Source organism: Protobothrops mucrosquamatus, unplaced genomic scaffold (genome assembly GCF_001527695.2).
Source record: "Protobothrops mucrosquamatus isolate PMUCROS unplaced genomic scaffold, P.Mucros_1.0 scaffold873, whole genome shotgun sequence".
Taxonomy (NCBI): domain Eukaryota; kingdom Metazoa; phylum Chordata; class Lepidosauria; order Squamata; family Viperidae; genus Protobothrops; species Protobothrops mucrosquamatus.
In genome coordinates, this window is record NW_015387127.1 from 569,452 (window position 1) to 589,698 (window position 20,247).

At 46.1% G+C, this 20,247-nt stretch overlaps 2 protein-coding genes across 2 annotated transcripts in view; both read right to left on the reverse strand.

The window, feature by feature from the left end:
• NME4 (NME/NM23 nucleoside diphosphate kinase 4) lies at positions 1-9,162 on the reverse strand. The gene is made up of 5 exons (XM_029284726.1): positions 9,051-9,162; positions 2,827-2,957; positions 2,123-2,224; positions 554-666; positions 1-121 (listed from the first exon to the last, which is right to left on the reverse strand). Exons 1-5 carry the CDS (start codon positions 9,160-9,162, stop codon positions 1-3), a joined length of 579 nt encoding a protein of 192 aa, XP_029140559.1.
• Positions 9,163-14,284: 5,122 nt separating this feature from the next.
• The window catches only part of XPO6 (exportin 6), a 54,321-nt gene continuing 48,358 nt past the window's right edge, over positions 14,285-20,247 (reverse strand). The window contains 5 exon segments of the mRNA XM_015819187.1: positions 14,285-14,457; positions 16,342-16,572; positions 16,812-16,910; positions 18,569-18,781; positions 18,854-18,871. Coding sequence (XP_015674673.1) covers positions 14,356-14,457; positions 16,342-16,572; positions 16,812-16,910; positions 18,569-18,781; positions 18,854-18,871 — 663 coding nt within the window. The 3' untranslated portion in view covers positions 14,285-14,355.

Below are 20,247 nucleotides of genomic sequence, written 5' to 3' on the forward strand. Positions count from 1 at the left end.
TCATGGTTCATACATGACCTTGTGATCACAACAGTCCCAGTTGATCAGCTCGTTGCTGCAAAACCAAAGACTTATTTCTCTCTGCGCCGTCTCCACCGAGTCGCTGGCATGGACGACGTTCCTGTTTGTAAGAAAAAAAAGGGCCATGAAACATTCAGTTTGGGGAGGGCGTCACCATGTCTTAGTCCAAAAGCTAAGAAGGATGGGACCAGGTCAGAACTTGGATGGGGCGCCAAGAATCCTACCTGGACAAATCCATGAAGTTTTCTTGGCAAGGTTTTTCAGAAGTGGTTTGCCACTGTCTGCTTCTTAGGGCTGAGAGGGAGTGACTGGCTCAAGGTCAGCCCGCCGGCTTTTATGCCTAAGGCAGCACTAGAACTCACCATCTCCTGGTGATTGGCCCAAGGTCACCCAGCTGGCTTTTCTGCCTAATGTGGGACTAGAACTCAGAGTCACCCAGTTTCTAGCTTGGTGCCTTAATCACACCACCAAACTGGCTCTTATTTGAACCCAGAAGTCCCCAATCAGATTCAGCACCCATTTTTTCTTGTACCTGCTAACGTGGATGCTAAAGTCACCTCGGACAGTTCCTGGCTTGGCTTCAGCTGGGTTGGTCTCTCCCACCATGGCTCTGGAAGTCTTGACCACATTGTACCCTTCCCACACCTACAGGGTACAGGAGGGGAAAAAAGACACAGCAGTGTAATTCGACAAAAACCAGAAAGATAAACAGCACAGCTGGGTTGAATTTAAGCTGAAGAAACGGCACCTTTCTATTTTGTTTATGGCTCTAGTTCCTTCCTTAACTTTATTACCATCATCCACTCCAATAGACTCTGCTCTGCCTGGATTCACACAACAGGCAAACCAAGGTTGACAACGGCTGAATTCATATAACATGTGTGGGTAAAATAATCCACATGATAGCATAAGACGATGATCCTGTAGTGCTAAGACAAGGGGCCTGTTTCCACTGTACACTGAGCCAAAATCTACTCAATTCCATTTGCCCAGTGTATGAGAACATCTGGTTGTGAGAATGTAATAGCTGGAAACAGACACCACTTTAGATCTCTAGATCTCATAGACAGACAGACAGACAGACAGACAGACAGAGAGAGATACTGTATATAGAAATAGAGATAAAGATAGAGATATATAGAGAGAATGCAGTGCTGTCTGTCTATCAATCTCATCTATCATATCTATCTAGCTCATCTATCATCTATCCTCTAACCAGGTGTCTCTATCATCCATCCATTCAACTATCTATTGTTCTTGGTGTGTGTTTGTGTGTGAGAGAGAGGGGGGGAAGGAGAGAGAGAGAGAGAGAGAGAGAGAGAGAGAGAGAGAGAGAGAGAGAGAGAGAGAGAGAGAGAGATGTATATAGAGATATAGAGATATATACTGTATATAGAAATAGAGATAGAGATAGAGATAGAGAGAATGCAGTGCTGTCTGTCTATCAATCTCATTTATTAATCTATCTCATCTATCGATCAATCAATCTATTTCTATCTCATCTCTAGCTATCTCATCTATTTATATCTATCACATCTATCTACCTCATCTATTTATCATCTATCCTCTATCCAGGTGTCTCTACCATCCATCCCTTCAACTATCTATTGTTCTTGGTGTGTGTTTGTGTGTGAGAGAGAGGGGGGGAAGGAGAGAGAGAGAGAGAGAGAGAGAGAAATAGAGAGAGAGAAATAGAGATATATGTATATAGAGATATATAGATATATACTGTGTATAGAAATAGATATATATAGAGAGAGAATGCAGTGCTGTCTGTCTATCAATCTCATTTATTGATCTATCTCATCTATCGATCAATCAATCTATTTCTATCTCATCTCTAGCTATCTCATCTATTTATATATATCACATCTATCTAGCTCATCTATTTATCATCTATCCTCTAACCAGGTGTCTCTATCATCCATCCATTCAACTATCTATTGTTCTTAGTGTGTGTTTGTGTGTGAGAGAGAGGTGGGGGAAGGGGGGAGAGAGAGAGAGAGAGAGAGAGACTTATTTTACTCCTGAAATGAAACTGGACATTCTAACCTTCTCCAATGTAGAAAAACAACAGGACCAGTATAGAAAATCATTTTACCATGGCAACGACGGGCCCAGAGGTCATGTACTGAAGCAGCTCGTGGTAAAATGGCTTCCGGCGCAGCTCGTGGTAATGTTCAGTCAGGATCCCTTCGGAGGCCTGCAAGCGAAGGAACATCCCTAGTGAAGCAGCGGCGGGAACCCTACTCACGCTTCCTTTACCGGAGCAGACGGGCTGCATTCGGTCCAGAAATGAGGACCTGTTTTCTTGGTTCAGTCCTGAGGTGCCTCTGCAGAAAGCCAATCCAGTTTGTACAGTGTGGTTCCCAAGGTTAACTGAGCCACAGTTGGACACACAAAGTGGCTTGTTTTGCAAATTCAAACCCTGTCTGGATGACTGATCTGATTGATGTACGGTATTGCTTTTCCATCAGGAGTTCAAGTTCAATATACAATCTAGGTAGTCCTTGACTTACTGCACTGAAAAAAGTTGAAAGTCACTTCTGTTTTTAAAATCCTTTTTGCACTTTTTCTTTCGGTCTTTTTTCACTTTCTTCGGTCTTTTTTCACTTTCTTCTTGTTTGTATTTGTATTTTACTTTATAATAAACTTTAATCGAATGAGGGCCCCCCCAAGAAACAAACAAACAAAACAAAAAAGTTGGTCATGTCATGAAAATGGCACCCCTAATTTCTCGTCTCCTCCCCCAGCACAGGTGAGGGGAATCAGATCTACAGGTCTCAGGTATCCCCCAGCGCTTACCTGGAGCAACTTGAGGCCCACCAGTTTAAATCCCCGTTTCTCAAAGCGTTTGATGACGTCTCCCACCAGTCTCCTCTGGACCCCGTCTGGCTTCACCGCAATCAGCGTGCGCTCCTGCAGCTCAGCTACGCCTGCATGGCAAAGAAACGGCTACAAACCGGCACCAAATGGTCTTCCTCAAAGGGGTGGTCCTATCAACCTGGGGAGACCACCCTGATTTCTGAGTGATTTAGAGGTGACGAAAGGAAGGGGATTTTTTTTGCAAGGAGTGGATTTGAACCGTGGAACTCCCTGCCACAAGATGGCAAAAAAGCACCTGACTCGGAAAGAAGATTTGATAAATTTGTGGAAGGTTCCTGGTCATTACAGCTACTGCTATTTTTGCTATTATTATTATTATTATTATTATTATTATTATTATTATTATTATTATTATTATTATTATTATTATTATTATTATTGATCATCGCACAGTCAGCCGGATGTTTAGACTGGATTTGGCATTTTTGTCTACCTATCGAGTCCTTCCCAAGGACCTGGGATAGGCAGATGTGGATGTCTGATGGTATCACAGATCTCGTCGCAGGATAGAAGCAGTTTCCAGTAAGGCTGCCTTTTGCAATTGACTAATAGTGAATTTGTCAATGCTGATGGTGTTCAAGTGGTGCTCCAGTTGTTTTGGGATTGCACCTAAGGCGCCTATTACTATTGGTACTACCCTTGCTTGCTTTTGCCACAGTCTTTCTATTTCTATTTTTAGGTCTTTGTATTTTGTTATCTTCTCCAGCTCTTTCTCATCTATTCTGCTGTCTCCAGGCGCTGCCATGTCCACTATCCAGACTTTTTTGTCTTTCTTATCGACATTTGTTAAGTCCGTGGTGTTATGTTGCAGGTGCTTGTCTGTTTGAATTCTGAAGTCCCAGAGCAGTTTAACTTTATCATTTTCTATGACTTTCTCTATTTTATGATCCCACCAGTTCTAGTTTACAGGCAAATGATATTTCTTGCAGGTCTTCCAATGCACCATTGTTGCTATATTATGGATCATCGCACAGTCAGCCAGATGTTCAGACTGGATTTGGCATTTTGTCTACCTATTGAGTCCTTACCCAAGACCTGGGATAGGTAGATGATGATGATGATGATGATGATGATGATTATATTTAACTATGGTTCAAAGAATAGGCCACAATTGGTTAGAGTCACCTACCATTCTAAGCCATGGTTTACAACGGCTGGTGAGGGGATTCAACGCATGCTAAGTCACAAAAGGACAAGCCTGGCTCATGTTTTGCCTGCAGTTTGCCAGTTCATTTGTTCAGAAAGTCTCTGATTTACGACCAGCATTTCTGTGGCTAAGCAAGGTGGTTTTTAAATGAGTTGTGCCTCATTTTACAACTTTTGCCATGGTGGTTAGTTGTTAAGCGAATCCAGCTTCCCTTACTTTGCTTGTTGGAAGCTGGGAAGATGGCAAAAGGCGATCCCGTAACTGTGGGGATGCTATTGTAAGTGCAAAGACCAGTTAGTAAGCCACTGTTTCACTTTCCAATGGTCGCTAAACAAATGACTGTAACTCAAGGACTACTTATAATAAATTAATTTGTCATATTTGTATCATTTCCTGCTACTGGCAGTTTTTGTTCCAGGAATACAGGGCTAAATTGGGTTGTTGTTTTTTAGGCGATTCAGCACAGCTGTTTTTCAGCCCTTGGTGGCCTCATTAATTTAGCAGGCATTTGCTTCTATAAAAAATGGAAAGTCGATGCTTCCACCAGTAAACAAGATGCTAGACCTCAGTGTTATTGGCCAAGGCAAAGTTGGTCTCCTGCATGGAAAAGAGCAAGAGATTTGGAAATTGATCCCAAAGGTGCTTTTTCCAAAGGTAACTGGACTTTGTTTTTTCCTTGAAGACGTTTCGCTTCTCATCCAAAAAGCTTCTTCAGTTCAAGGAAAAACAACGTCCAATGGCCTTGTTAAAAAAGCACCTTTGGGACAATCATGACCTGGATGACTGAGAATCTCCATAGACATTTGGAAGTTGAGCTGTTTTGTAACCGTGAACACCAACTCTAGATTAAAACCAATATTTCCCAAGCTTAGCAGCTTTAAGATGGGTGGACGGACCTCTGGGGAATTCTGGGAGTTGAAGTCCATACATCTATAAATTGCCAAGTTTGAGAAACACTGATTAAAGCAGTTTGATCCAGTTTCATAAGCGTTGCTTTCTCACCCCTCCTCTGTGTTCCTGCTTCTCGGGATTACCCATTTCCTTGCTTTGATCCTGGGGATCAAAGTGCCAATTATTACATCTAGCTAGCAGATCCCAGTTCAGGGCTCTCTTGAGTCTTTTGAGGTCAGCAAAGGTAAGCTGGACACGCTCCAAACACAGTGCCTGATTCCTGGTGATTAATTTGCTCTTTGGCAGTTGCCTGCCAAGACACCTGGCAAGGTGGAATTGTATGTCTCTGCAAGAAATGGGGCCACCCAGGCTTTGCGATTCAAGCTGTGTGTGTAGGTGTGTGTGCAATTCTCTTAAGGAGTTGCACCTGTTTCTATAGCTACTGTTCCAGATCAGCACATGGGCAACTGTCTGGAATAAAAGTCCCTAAAAGGGAAAACATCAATAAGAAAAGTTGGATTCAGTCCTTGAGTTTGCAGGTGGGATCATCTATTAGACTTCATTAATAAAAAAACCCATTTGGGAAGATGGCCACCATCGGCTATTCACTTTATTTGATTTAGAAGCCTGCCTGACTTCAAAATGTATTCCGGGTGACTTACCTAATACAAGAGAGCAAAGGAAAATTTATATAGGTTTTTTTTTTCCAGAATCAGAGATAGGGGCCCTTGAATGCTACACTACTACGGGTTTTAACAGAACGTGTGAACTAAGCCAGACATGCGATTTGCATGGCTTCAGTCTTGTGGGCTGGGCGAGCCCAAGAGCTAAGATTTGTAATCTGTGGCTGGTAACTTAGTGTTTTGTACACAACTGGCCAAGTGTCCTTTATTCAATCATTCATAGTGAAGCAAAATTGCTTTGGTTCATGAAGTCCATCTGTGTTTCACCAGGAGATACCAGGTCCGATTTAGCAGAGTTTTTGAGTTGCCCATAGCTTGACTTAGCAACTTTTTTGTCCTCCATTTATCACTCCAAAGTTATGAGTATCAACATAAGCCAACATCTCCAAAAATAATGTTTAGTCAACTGCAACTTTCTTCAAGCCTTAATTCTCTAGACTCAGCTACGTAGCAGGACCTAGTTGTCTCTTAATGAACAACCAATTAGCTGAAAGGATGAGGATTCAATGAGAGAGCAATTGGTTTAGATAAAGAAGATCGCTCTCTGATATTAATATTCAGTGTTGACTTATCAAAAAGGGATTGGGAATAGGTCATGATGGTTGTGCCTGACAACTTGAGAGCAACTGCTAATTGGAGTGAGCATGATTGGACCACTAGAGAATTAGTTCACACATCACACAAAAGCATCGTTTCTTTTACTTGAGTGTAGCTGAAGCACTAGGATTCATGGAGCTGTAATCTAACTGTCCATATGATGACTTAACCCAAAGTGTGAACTCTGCTATTTGTCCAATTTATTATATGGCAACCTTTTATATTTCAGGGGATTATTTTCCTGGTCTCCAATTTAAAATTTCCCAAATATTGGTTTAAGAAGAAAGGCTAACATATTGTTCATAACGATGGATGATCACAGCCTAACTCTATGAAACTGACACAGTCCAACAGAGTCCATAGCACTTAAAAATTACTTGATGGACTCCAACGGGTTTCTCTTTAAGAGAACTGCTCTCACTCCTAAGGATGTTTTAAAATTAAAATGTGAATTCTATCCATTCTCAGCTTTGCAGAGGGAAAAACAGTTGAAGTGGTTGACCGATGCCCTCTAACAATTTTGAAGTCATCAATGAAAAAAAAGAAGTAAACTGAGAACTGATCGCCTAGTCAGTTCCCAAGACTTTGAAAAAAAGCAGTGAAAAGCATAAAGCTTTGTGCTTCAGACTTTTTTGCCCCTCCTTTTCCCAGTGGTATTAACTTCCTGGTGATGGTGTATAAGTCTGGAAAGCAAAGGAGACAGGCGCCGAATATTATTTGAAAGGCAGGGAAGCATAACCGGAAGGACGAGGCTGGGAAGAAGAAAGGACCAAGTTTAGCTTCATATAAAGCTGTATTGAAATTTGCAGCTTAATGCATCATGTAAAACCACGGTTCGCAGCTCAGTGTGTACAGTAAACCCAGGCAATTTACTCAACAAGCTGCGATTAAACAAACTTGGGGTTTTAGGCACCCAGATTTTGCTTGGGAATCATACGTGGCAGGACCCACCTTTAACCAAAATAAATCAATTGCAGTGTAGCAAAGATAACAAATACTCAAGAAGACCATTAAAAGGAGAACATATTTAATTAAAGCCGTGTTTTTCAAACTTGGCAAGATGGACTTCAACTCCCAGAATTCCCCAGCCAACATGCATGTATGCTGGTGGGGAATTCTGGGAGTTGAAGTCCATACTTCTTAAACTTGTGAGGATGAGAAATACTAAATGAGAGGAATAATGATTATCGGTGTGATTTGTGCCTGTCTTTCTGTTTTCCGATTATCCTCCTCTGGGTTGAATGGGAGACCACTAGGAGATCCCATCTTTGCTGGCTAAGGCAGCGCACTTGGCAAAAGATCCCAAAGGAAGCCTTCACAGCATAACCACCAATCTCAGTTGTTCCAACTGGGGTCCCCTTGCACCATCTGGACTTGGGGCACCATCTTGGTAGGCTGATGCCACTCTGAATTTGTTAGCCTTTTCAGATTGTAAAATACTGTGATTCTGTGTGCAGGGCTGCAATTGAGGAATCTGGAATCTGACATGAAGGTTCATCAGTGCTAGCGCTAGCCCTGTAAGGTAGGCCCTGTGGAATGCCCAACTTTCAATCGGCCTCACTCAACCTGGCCCATCTCTAGAAAAAGCGCCCTTCAACTCGGAGAGGCGCCAGGAATCGGATCCAGCTTCTTCTCCAATCCCCAGAAAGTAACCCTCAGCAATGCCCAGCCCACCCGCGCCTTGCCCTCGCTCTGGAACAGAGGTGCTTCAAACTTGGCAACTTTTAAGACTTGTGGGTTTCAGCTCCCAGAATTCCCCACGCTGGCTGGAATTCTGGGAGTTGAAGTCCCCAAGTCTTAAAAAGTTGCCAAGTTTGGACACCCGTGCTCTGGAGGATGGGAAGCTCGGGAAGCAAAAGCCCTGAAAGACCACGAGCCCCCCAAAAGTCCTAGTGAACAATCACCTAAATGTGAGCCAGCCGTGTGCTGCAGCTGCCAAAAAGGCCAACACAGTGCTGGGCTGCATTAACAGAGGGATAGAATAAAGATCACATGAAGTGTTAATACCATGTGAGGCCACACTTGGAATACTGCATCCAGTTTTGGTCACCACGATGTAAAAAAGATGTTGAGACTCTAGAAAGAGTACAGAGAAGAGCAACAAAGATGATTAGGGGACTGGAGGCTGAAACATATAAGGAAAGGCTGCTGGAATTGGGGATGTCTAGTTTAACGAAGAGAAGGACGAGGGGGGACATGATAGCAGTCTTCCAATATCTCAGGGGCTGCCCCAAAGAAGAAGGAGTCAAGCTATTCTCCAAAGCGCCTGAAGGCAGGACAAGAAGCAACGGGTGTAAACTAAGCAAGGAGAGAAGCAACCTAGAACTAAGGAGAAACTTCCTGACAGTGAGAACAATTAACCAGTGGAACAACCTGCCTCCAGAAGCGGTGAATGCTCCAACACTGGAAGTCTTTAAGAAGAGACAGGACAGCCATTTGTCTGAAATGGTGTAGGCTTTCTTGCCTGAGCAGGGGGTTGGACTAGATGACCTCCAAGGTCCCTTCCAACTTTATTATTATTATTATTATTATTATTATTATTATTATTATTATTATTGCCCCTCTCCGCCTTTCTGGAGGGAGCCTCTGCCAGATGTGCCCAGCCGCAGCCTCCTTCCAATGAGATGCCCCCCCCCCAGAGTTGCCAACCTGCGCCCGGCTGCAGCGCTGCCTTCCGCCTCCTTTGCGCCCAGGGCGCGCAGCCTTTGGGGGGAGAGAGAGAGAGAGGCAGGCAGGCAGGCAGAGAAGAGCTTGCTGCCTGTTTCCTTCGCGAGACCCCATCTCCCCCCCACCCCAGGCCCGGAGCCCCCCCTCGACTCACTCACCCGAGCCATACAGCCGCGCTCCGGGAAGGCGAAGGCAGGGCGCAGCGGCCAGCGGCTGGAGGCTCCCCAAGCGCCACTGTCCCCGGGCCAGGCAGCGCTGCAGCACCCCCATGCCTGCCGCTGCCGAGCCGGGCAAGAGGGGCCGGCCGGGTTTATAGCCTCGGGGGCCGCTGCTTCGGCTCCTGCAGCAGCCCCCTTGGCTCCACCCCAGGGCTGGAGGGAGGGCGGGCCGGCCGGGCGGAAGGCTGGGGGCATCCCTTAAAGAGACCGACTAGCTGCCCGCCCAGCCCTCGTCCTCCTCCTCCCCCCGGGCCCCGGCGCGCTCCCGCGGGGTCGAAGCAAACCATGGCTTAACCACTTCTTTCCCTGCGAAAGGAGTCTAGGACAGGTGGTGGGTGGCCTCTTTCGTCGGTCCCCGTTTTGGTATCCCCCCCCCCAAAAAAAATCGCCATAAAAACAATAAAAGCCTTTTTCTCCATCAGCTGGAAGAGTTGGATGCGATGGATCAAGCAGAAGCGCAGATGGCCATTAGATGCCTCCCCCTCCCCTTTAAAACAAAGGGTGCCCCCCAAGAAACAATCCACGCACGTAGCAGTGGCACCATCGGCTGCACAAAGAAAACCAAACAAAAGGAGGTCCACAATTCCCCCCCCCCCCGCTATACAAAGCCACTAGACATCTTCAAGAAGCCCTGGGTCAAATAATCCATAGAGCTTATTATTGTTGGGCAATACAGACACCGCTCTACCCTCGTGTGCAACATTAAAACGATTACTCCAGAGAGCGGAAATGTTCCACCACCAAGCCTGGAAAACAGACTAGATGCTCCTTCATTAGCGGCTCTGATACTTCCTTTATTTACCATCCTCATTTCCTCCATCCAAATCATATTTCAGATTGGAATCTGGGTGGGACAATCCATAGGACCCACAGAACTGCTGCCCTGAAGTCAGTGGTGGGATTCAGCCAGTTCGCACCACTTCGGCAGAACCGGCAGCTCATTTTTGGTTGCCCAGGCCCAGAATGGACTTCCAGAAGCGGCATCCATGCAGAGAACCGGTTGTTTGCCTAATTGAATCCCACCACTGCCTTAAGCTTTCGTAGTCTTTTGGCCCTCTCATAATTTCTGAATCTCCAAACCAGATGAATTTGCATTGTATTCAAAGTACAAGTGCTGTCCTATGATCCAGAGGTCTCCAAACTTGGCAACTTCTCCACCGCTGGGGAATTCTGGGAATTGAAGTCCACAGGTCTTAACGTTGCCAAGGTTGGAGACCTCTGATCTAATCAAAGAGATCTAGGTCAGTGTTTCTCAACCTTGACAATTTTAAGGCATGTGGACTTCAACTCCCAGAATTCCACAGCCAGCAATGCTGGCTGTGGAATTCTGGGAGTTGAAGTCCACATGCCTTAAAATTGTCAAGGTTGAGAAACACTGATCTAGGTAATATAGATTGGAGCAGCTGAAAGTTCTTCTATGGGCCCTTGGGATTTTTATAGGTTTAATCCAGCCCTGACACATACTTGTACTGTCCAATTAGTGAGTTGGGTAGAGAACTAAGTAGTTCTCAACTTAGTACCACAATTGGGTCCAGAATTTCTGTTGCTAAGTGAGGCAGCTGTTAACTGAATCATATACAAGGTTATGACCTTTTTGCCACTGAAGCGAATCACTGCAGTTTATTAGGTCATTTTTAGACATAAGGCAGCAAACATATTTCATACTTCTTCGTCCTATTCTCCCCACAACAACAACCTTGTGAGGTAGGTAAGGCTGAGAGAGAGGGACTGGTCAAAGTCACCCAGCTGGCTTTCATGGCCAAGGCAGAACTAGAAACTCTCAGTCTCTTGGTGATTGTCCCAAAGTTACCCAGCCAACTTTCAGCCCTAAGGCAGGACTAGAACTCGGGAGAAGTGAGCGACTGGCCAAACCAAGAAGACAGACCAATGCAATCAGAATCCCTTGTTGAGATGGGTGGTTACAGAAATCAAATAATTAAATAAGTAAAATCATGCGTGCAGGTCAACCACAAGAGGAACAGTCCACCAGCCAAAATTTAGATGCCAATCAGGCCTTGAACCACAAGTTTCTTCCCCCCCCCCAAAGTATTTCACGTTCTCCAAAGCTGTCCACTGACCCCCCCCAGCTCCCAATCTGGCTGCAATCCCAAAAGCTCAGTTTCAGAGTTCATTTAGAGCAAAGACCCAGAGAAAATATTAGCATTATCATCAAGGGCAGAGTTTTTTTCCTCCCTCCAGGCGTTAATTCCTGATGCGGCTCTTCAATTCTCATACGTAATTCTAGGTTGATGTTCTCTGTTTTCTCCAAAATTGCCACTTCCCCAAACTTTTCTTCTCTTTTTCTCCTTCCTTCCTTCCTTCCCTTCTTCCCTCCCTCTTCCTTTCCTTTCCTTTCCTTTCCTTTTTCAGGTTTAGAATGGACAACAGCTAAACCCACTCAGTGAGGGATGGGGCACACAACCACCTTATATTGAATCATTGAAACCATAAGTGCTGGAAGCCTTTACCAGTAAACTGAACAAATATTTGCTCTTACCCAACACAGATGGGCTCTGACTACAAGGAAGACCACTCTCAATTTCTGGCCTTTAAAATCCCCCCGGTTCCATTGTCCCAGCTTTTCCGCTCATTTTCCCAAAATATTACCCCAACTTTCCATTAAAGCAGGTCCCCAATCCCCTACTAGGCTGAAATACAAGTAGTTCTCAAGTTACGATCAGTCCCTTAGCGACTCACCCGGAAAAGGATACTTTTGATCCGGATTCAAAGTTCCCACAGTCAAACCCTCTAACAAAAGTGTGGCTGTTTGGCAACCATTTGCAGGGTGTTGGGGGTGGGATGGGGTGTTCATAAGACCGCTTTTTACGAAGTTTTGCAGAAAACTGGCTCTTACTTCCCGTTTCTGGCAAAACTTCACCCGTAGGAAACCACTGCTTTGCTTAAGAACTGCGATGTTTAATGCCCACTGTGTATGTTTAATGACGGCTGCAAACACCACCACAAATCTGGATCGCTCACATAACCGACCCCACTTCACAATCTCTAACCATGTGAGGCTAGGAAGACAACATTTGGGGTTTTTTTCTAAATATTGGTGTTTTAGGAAAGTCAAGCCGCAAATGTCGAAAGACACGGTTGCTTTCAGCGGGCTCCAGACACTGTCCAAATAAATCCGTGCCCTTGGTCGATCGATCCTGATGAATAAAATATGCACAGGGGGTAAACATGCAACTTGCCACAAGGTTTTTCGCAAGCTACGGATCCCATGACCAGGACAGGGACTCCGGGACCAAAATCCACTCTTAACCTTGGGCTGAGATTCCACATTTCAGCACCTACAAAGTCAAAGAATAAGGCGAGGACAGAAAAAAAATGGGCCCAAAGGATTACAGCGTCTGGTCTGCCCAGATCGTTCCTATCTGGAACAAAAATCACCAGTGAGAAAATCCAGAGCTCCAGAATTAAAAATAAACCCAAGCACTGCCAACAGCATGAAAGCCCAGCATTGGCAGAATTAATATGGTAAAGGGGTTCAGGGATCGAAGCTGAAATATCCGTGCCTCAGTTTATCCACCTCTTCACCACCTGGCCTTAAGCAGCTCACTCAGCGTCCATTTATCAGCCAGGAGGAGAAACACAGGGGCAGTCTACCTTATTAGGCTATTATGAAGAAAAGCATGTCTTTTTAAAATAAAAATATTAAAAAAATCAGTATAAAACAATGTAGTATACAGGTAGTCCTTAACTTACAACCGCAATTGAGCCCAAAATTTCTGTTACTATGACAGACATTTGTAAAGTGAGTTTTGCACCGTTTTATGACCTTGCTTGTCATTATTAAGGGAATCAGTGCAGTTGTTAAGTTTGAAACATGGTTTTTAAGTGAACCTGGCTTTTTCCCCATTGACTTTGCTTGTCAGACGGTCGCCAAAGGGGATCGTGTGACCCCCCCAGGACACTTCAACTGTCATAAATAGGAGTGTGGCCAAGCATCTGATCACATGACTAGCTCAAGGGTAGGCAACCTTGGCTCTTTTATGACTGGTGGACTTCAACTCCCAGAATTCCTGAGCCAGCATGGGGAAAACTTTGGCCCCTTCATGACTCGTGGACTTCAACTCCCAGAATTCCTGAGCCAGCATGGGGAAAACTATGGCCCCTTCATGACTCGTGGACTTCAACTCCCAGAATTCCTGAGCCAGCATGGCTCAGCTTGGAAACCTCTCTCTCTTTCCCCTCAGCGTGGCTGGCTCAGGAATTCTGGGAGTTGAAGTCCACGAGTCATAAAAGAGCCAAGGTGGCCTACCCCTGCTCTAGCCGTAAGTGTGAAAAACGGTCATAAGTCAATTTTTCCAATGCCATTGTAACTTCGAACAGTCACTAAATAAACTGTTGTAAGTCGAGGACTACCTGTCCAGGGCCAGAGTCAAAACTAATTTACCGATCATCTAATCCAGGGGCTCACACAGAGCTCGATGCATTTCACACCCCGAAGAAATATTAGGGGGACCCTCCAGCGACGGCATCTGGACGTCCTCGGACCTCAGGTCCTTCTAAGAGAGAGTCAGGCTGCTTTCCCCTCTGTTTAAAACCACCAAGTAAGCATTTTTATTTCCATTAAGCACATTTTAGTATCACAATGGAATGATGAGGAAAACAAAACAAAACCACGGTTTAAAAAATAATAATAATAATAAAAGAAACAGGTCAGTCTGTTGGTCTCTCTCTCTCTCTCTCTCTCTCGCACGCGCTCTCCCTCTTCCAATCTCCACCAAGGGCAGGGAGGGTTCAAGGCATTGTAAAAACAGCACAGGGGGGGGAAGGCGATGGGGAGGGACCCCGTCCTCTCAGCAATGGGGGAACTGAGGCAGCAGGTGGAATGGCATGAAAGGTGGGAAGACACCCCCCCCTCCTCAAGTAGACTTTGGCGTTTCGGCCTCATGATTTGCTGCCCAAGCCGAGTCACCGGAACCTGCAGACTTGAATTGAACGCCGCCACGGTATTAAGACACAAACAGCCGGCCAGGAGGAGCAGACGGTCTCCGGGCTTCCGAGTCCCGGCGGGAGAAAGAGCTGCCCACTCAGCTGTGAAGTCGAGATGGGACGAAACGAAGGGAGGAGCACGGCCTCTGCCTTCCGTGCCTGGCCCGCGCACATGTGTGTGTGTGTGTGTGTGTGTATGGGGGGGGGGCGCTCTGCACCCCGAAGGGCCTGTCGGAGGCAGTGGCAACGCCAGATCCACTCCTTAACGGAGATTTGGAAATGCTGAGTCCGTCGCCGGCAGCTACAACTTCACGGTCCCCGGGGGCAAGCTGTCGTTGCAGAGTCTGTAGTAGCGCAGATCGTTGACCAGCCTGTGCACATTCTGGGTGAAGGATGGCAGATCCTAGGAAGGAGGAAGAACACGGCAGAGGGAAGTGGGTTAGACGCAAAGTTGAGTCTTTGCTAGTTAAGCTCTGATCAGCTGGAGGCTCAGAAAGGCTGCTTACAACAGGAGCCAGGCGTTTCTCTGTCAGGGGGCTCCCCAGTGCTCTCTGAGCTGGGTGGTTTTGTTGCAGACATTTCATTACCCAACTAGGTGACATCATCAGTGCCAGAAGGGATTAGCACTGATGTCACCTAGATGGGTCATGAAACATGTCTGCAAGAAAACAACCAAGCTCAGAGAGCACCAAGGACCCTTCATTTCAACCCCGAGCTACAAATATTCGCCTTTTATTGATTTCTCTGTCGTTTTTATGGCTCGGTTTTATTAAGCTTTTATTCCCCAAAGATTTTCTTGTACTTAAGTTTGGGAGTCCAGAACCCCCACCCCCCATGGAACTCTGGGACCCAGAAAGCAGCAGATTCTATAAAAAAGATCCCCCACATGATGGACTTCCTGGTTCTGAGTGAGCATGATTGTGGGGACCCAGCTTAGGGGCTTTGTAAACTTGGTTTAGGGATGAGTTTGACGCGTGTGAAAGCTTTAGTGTCAGAGACTGTAATGGAAAATGCTCAATTTTCAATAGGATCTTGGGAGGGCTCCATTTACTAAATACAGGTAGTCCTTCACTTACAACCACATCTGAACCCAACCTTTCTTCTGTTAAATGAGACGCCTGTTAAGTGAGTTTTGCCCCATTTTACGACCTGTCTTACCACAGGGCTTAAATGAATCACTGCAGTTATTAAGTGAGTAACAGGGTTGTGAGGGGAATCTGGCTTCCCCCCTTGACTTTGCTCGTAAGACGGTCACAAAAGGGGATCACGTGACCCGGGGACACTGCGACCGCCATAAATATGAGCCAGCGGCCAAGCGTCTGAATTTTGACCACGTGACATGGAGATGCTACAACGGTTGTAAGTGCGAAAAACGGTCGTGAGCCCCTTTTTTCAGCAGTGTCGTCATTTCAAACGGTCACTATACAAATGGTTGTAAGTGTAAGTTGTAAGGACGACCTGCAAAAGTTCAGGAAGGGACACCGGACACGACTGAGGACATTTTGGATTTAGCAGCCTCCACTGAAAACTAAATGAGCTTTCTCAATCAATTTTCCTTTCCAAATGCACTATTTGATGAAAAGCCGCCGAGCCAATGTAGAAACACGCAAGCAAACAATGCAAAGTCCATGGTTTCTGGGGAACAATTTCTATTTTTACGATTCTCGGAAAATAAAGCCGTGGTCTGCCTTCCCGGAAATGCCACCCAGGAAGAGGACTGGGTGGAAAGAAACTCCAGGAGCACTTCGGGATGGCTGTGGAAGAGGAAAGTTGGGGAACGCCGCGGGCGGGATTAAAATGTGATGGCCTTTCCAAGGAAATTATACAGGCAGTCCTCGACTTACGACCACAAGCGGAGCCCAAGGTTTCTGTTGCTAAGCGAGACAGTTGTCAAGGGAGTTGGCCCCATTTTGCAACCTTTCTTGTCGCAGTTGTTAAGTGAGTCACTGCAGTTAATAAGTTAGTAACATGGTCGTTAAGCAAATCTGGCTTCCCTCATTGACTTTAATTGTCAGAAGGTTGCAAAAGGGGATCATGTGACCTTGGAAACAGGGCAACTGTCCTAAGTACATGCCAGTTGCCAAGCCTCTGAGTTCTGATCATGTGATCATGGGGATGCCGCCACAGTCTTAAGTGTGAAAAACAGTCAGGTCAATTCACTAGTGCCACAGTTAACTTTGAACCGTCACTAAACGAACAGTTGTTAAGTCGAGGACCGCCTGTACTGGCCACCATGGATAAAGGAGACCACCAGGGCAACCCCAGCCGAGCTTCAGCCCAAATTCACCCTGTCCATTTTGAAGTTCCTCCCCAGGACGTTTTTCTGGTTGGTGTCCACCCTGTCGCAGCCGGCTAAAAACCCTGGGAGGAAAGCCGAGTAGAAGCTGTCAAAGTCCACGGAGGCCATGTTGTAGATGGCGATGCCGATTTCCTCCTGCAAGAGGTCGTGGGATTTGTGGACCAGGACCTGAAGCAGCACATTCACAAACTGAAAGAGCATCGACGCCTGGAAGATCTTCTGCAGCAAACGGGAAACAAACAAAAAAACAAAAAAACCAAGGTGAAAACGGGGGACCCCGCCCCGAAAATCTACCATTTCGTTACAGATATAGTTGCGCTTTTGTGGGGAGTTGTTCCAGAAATGGCGTGTGCCAGGCTTTTGCTGAGCCGACAGTCCTTGATATGCAGGCAGTTGTGGGAAGAATATTTTCTGACGGTGATCAACCCCCTCTGCTTCAAGAATAAACCCCGGCTCACCTTGTGGTACAGTTTCTGCTTGGTGTTCAAAGTCTCCAGGTAGAACAGGTTCTGCTTGAACAGGTGTATGTCCGGCTGCAGGAAGGACTGGCCGAATGCCTGGGGAAGAGAGAGGTCTCAGGAGTGGGTGGCTGAGGCCCAGTGGCGACAACTGATGGCACAAAGAGATTACCTTTCTGGCAGCACAGAACGTGGACATACACTAAAGGAATTGCTTCTGCCTTCTTGGGAACAGTGTGCATTAAAACTGCTGGCCAGCGAATTCTGGGAGCTGGCGTCCATATATTTTAAGACAAGATAAGCTTTATTGTCATTTTTTTTTTTACTGCGAGCACACTGGCCCACGTTAAATACGAACTTCTGTGGCCTGCTCTCAAAAGAAAGTATATATCTACTCATACACGTACAGAACACACATACCGGTATACCCATGCTATATAGCAGGGGTCCCTAACCCCTGGGCCGTGGACCGGTATTGGGCCGTGGCATGCCAGCAACCGGTCCGCACAAACAAGCAAAGCCCCATCCGCAGGATGCAGGCAGCACACAAAACATGCACTCTCCGGTCCGTGGAAAAACCTCCTTCCACGGAACCGATCCCTGGTGCCCAAAAAGTTTGGGACCTCTGACCTAGACAGTGCTTCCCAAGAGCCTGGGATAGGCAGATGTTGATGTTTGATGGTGTTAGAGATATGGTTGCAGGATTTAAGCTGTTCTGAGTAAAGCTGCCTTTTGCAATTGACTGATGAATTTGTCAATGCCAGTGGGATCCGCAGAAAAACCTCTCTCCACGGAACCGGTCCCTGGTGCCCAAAAGGTTGGGGACCTCTGCTATACAGTGTGTGTGTGTGTGTGTGTGTGTGTGTGTATACATGTGTGTGTGTGTGTGTGTGTGTGTGTTCAACAACACAGCCTTTGATCTCTGGGAGAGGTATAAACCAGTTGTTTATTGCTAAAAAAGATATTTAAAAACAATAAAAAGAACTATTTTTGCAGCTATCAAGGATACACACACACACACACACACACACACACACACACACACACACAGAGAGAGAGAGAGAGAGAGAGAGAGAGAGAGAGAGAGAGAGAGAGGGAGAGTGTATATGTGCCTAATAGTTAACACAGTGCCACAGCAAACAACAGGATTGCTTAACAACTGTGGTGTTTGTTTTATGATGGCAACAGCTTAACAACCAACTGCAATGAACATGGTAAAATGGGGTTGTGTCATTGTGACCGATTTACAACCATCATGACCTACAACCGTGACGGACAGCCTTCACCGCGTTTGTATGTTGAGGACTACCTCCATCATTAAGCAATGAGACTCTTGGTTTATTGAGTTTTTCCAGATGAGCCGGAACGACGAGAATTCTGGGTTTGTGCTTGTAAGCACAACAGATACCACAGCTACTGGAAGGTACCACAGCTACTGGAAGGTGCCATGCTCTTGTAACTATTCGTTATTATATTATGAAACCCGTTTAAGAGGGCTAAAATCCCACTTAGGTAACAGAGCAAGGCCTGATGCATCTCTCTAGCTGCGATTTCAGCCTTTGTTGCCGGCTGTTACGATAAACCGGACCGTCAAAGAACATGGTGGCTGGACACCGTCAAAGCTGACCCCAGCTAGAGCGCAGAAAAACTCAAAAGTATTACTGCAAGATCAGAAGAGGTGGAGAGACCTGGCCCACAGAATCACCAAGAGTCGGACACGACTGAACCTCCTGCTCCTCCTCCTCCTTTTATGATACCTGCATAATGGCAGAGAACTGGGCTTCGTTCTCCATCTGCTCCTCGGCTCCTCCTCTCTGGACGCTGGCCAGGATGTTGGACTTGAAGAAGTATCGCCAGTTGTGGTGCAAAATCCGAAAAAGCAGCTCATAGAGTTCGGCTTTCACATCAGGAGACGATCGCTGGGAGACGAGAAAAGCACACGGGGTTTGCAACAGCTTCTTCTGGCTGGGCTGTTCTGGTCCAAGGCAGATGGAAGCCAAAGACAGTTTGCCAGAGAGGGATGCTCAGATGCTAACAGTGACCAGGAGTGATTTAAAAGTCTTATCTCTCTAAAGGGGTCAGGGTGGGATGGGGTGGGGTGGGGTTAAGCTGCTTCTTCAATAAACACAGTGAGTAAAATAAAACCACTGATCAGCACATTTGTATGTTGGTTTCTGCTATTTCTCGTCTTGGTGATTCTCAACTTGGGCAGCTCTAACATGGATGGATTCAACTCCAGCCAGCATTCCTGCCAATTTAACTCTGTTGTTACTTGCCAGCCTTACCGCGTAGACCGGACTAGGAAGTCAATTTCACAGGAAAGCTAAATCCGCTTTTATTGAGATGGGCCATCAGGAGAGAGAATCTCGCAAGTCTGCTTGTGTTGGACCTACGCAACCCCTTACGTTCCAGTGAATTAGGGAGGGGTCAGTGTTTCAGCCCCTTTTGCCTAGGCAACGGCTTCTGCACATCTCCATCAAGGGCGCCTTCCTCAGTTTACCTGCTTCCTCCCAGGCAAGATGGAGTGGAAGGTGGCACAGGTTCACAGGAAGGAGGGGTGGGGTCTTTCCCAAGGGGCAAAAAAGAGGCAGCTCAGAATGGAATCCTTGGGGTGCAGGAAGAGAAGCAGGGCTGGCCCTCCCTAACCTTCCACAGGGTGTATCTAATAGTAATCAGATTTGTGCTTTAGTCTGGCAAGATTCCTGTCTACAGGCGAGCAACAATAAAGAAGCTACACCGAAGGAACTCCTTGGGTCATTCTTGATGATTAGGGGACTGGAGGCTAAAACATATAAGGAACGGTTGCTGGAATTGGGGATGTCTAGTTTAATGAAGAGAAGGACGAGGGGGGACATGATAGCAGTCTTCCAGTATCTCAGGGGCTGCCCCAAAGAAGAGGGAGTCAAGCTATTCCCCAAAGCGTCTGAAGGCTGGACAAGAAGCAACGGGTGGAAACTCATCAAGGAGAGAAGCAACCTGGAACTAAGGAGAAACTTCCTGACAGTTAGAACAATTAACCAGTGGAACAACCTGCCTCCAGAAGCAGTGAATGCTCCAACACTGGAAGTTTTTAAGAAGAGACTGGACAGCCATTTGTCTGAAATGGTGTAGGGTTCCTGCCTGAGCAGGGGGTTGGACTTGATGACCTCCAAAGTCCCTTCCAACTTTATCATCATCATCATCATCATCATCATCATCATCATCATCATCATCATCATCATCATCATTATCATTATCATTATTATTATTATTATTATTATTATTATTTTAATCATGGGATAGGATAGGGTAGGGTAGAGTAGGGTAGAGTAGAGTGGAGTGGAGTAGAATAGAATAGAAGGCAGGACAAGAAGCAACGGATGGAAACTAGTCAAGGAGAGAAGCAGCCTAGAACTAAGGAGAAACTTCCTGACAGTTAGAACAATTAACCTGTGGA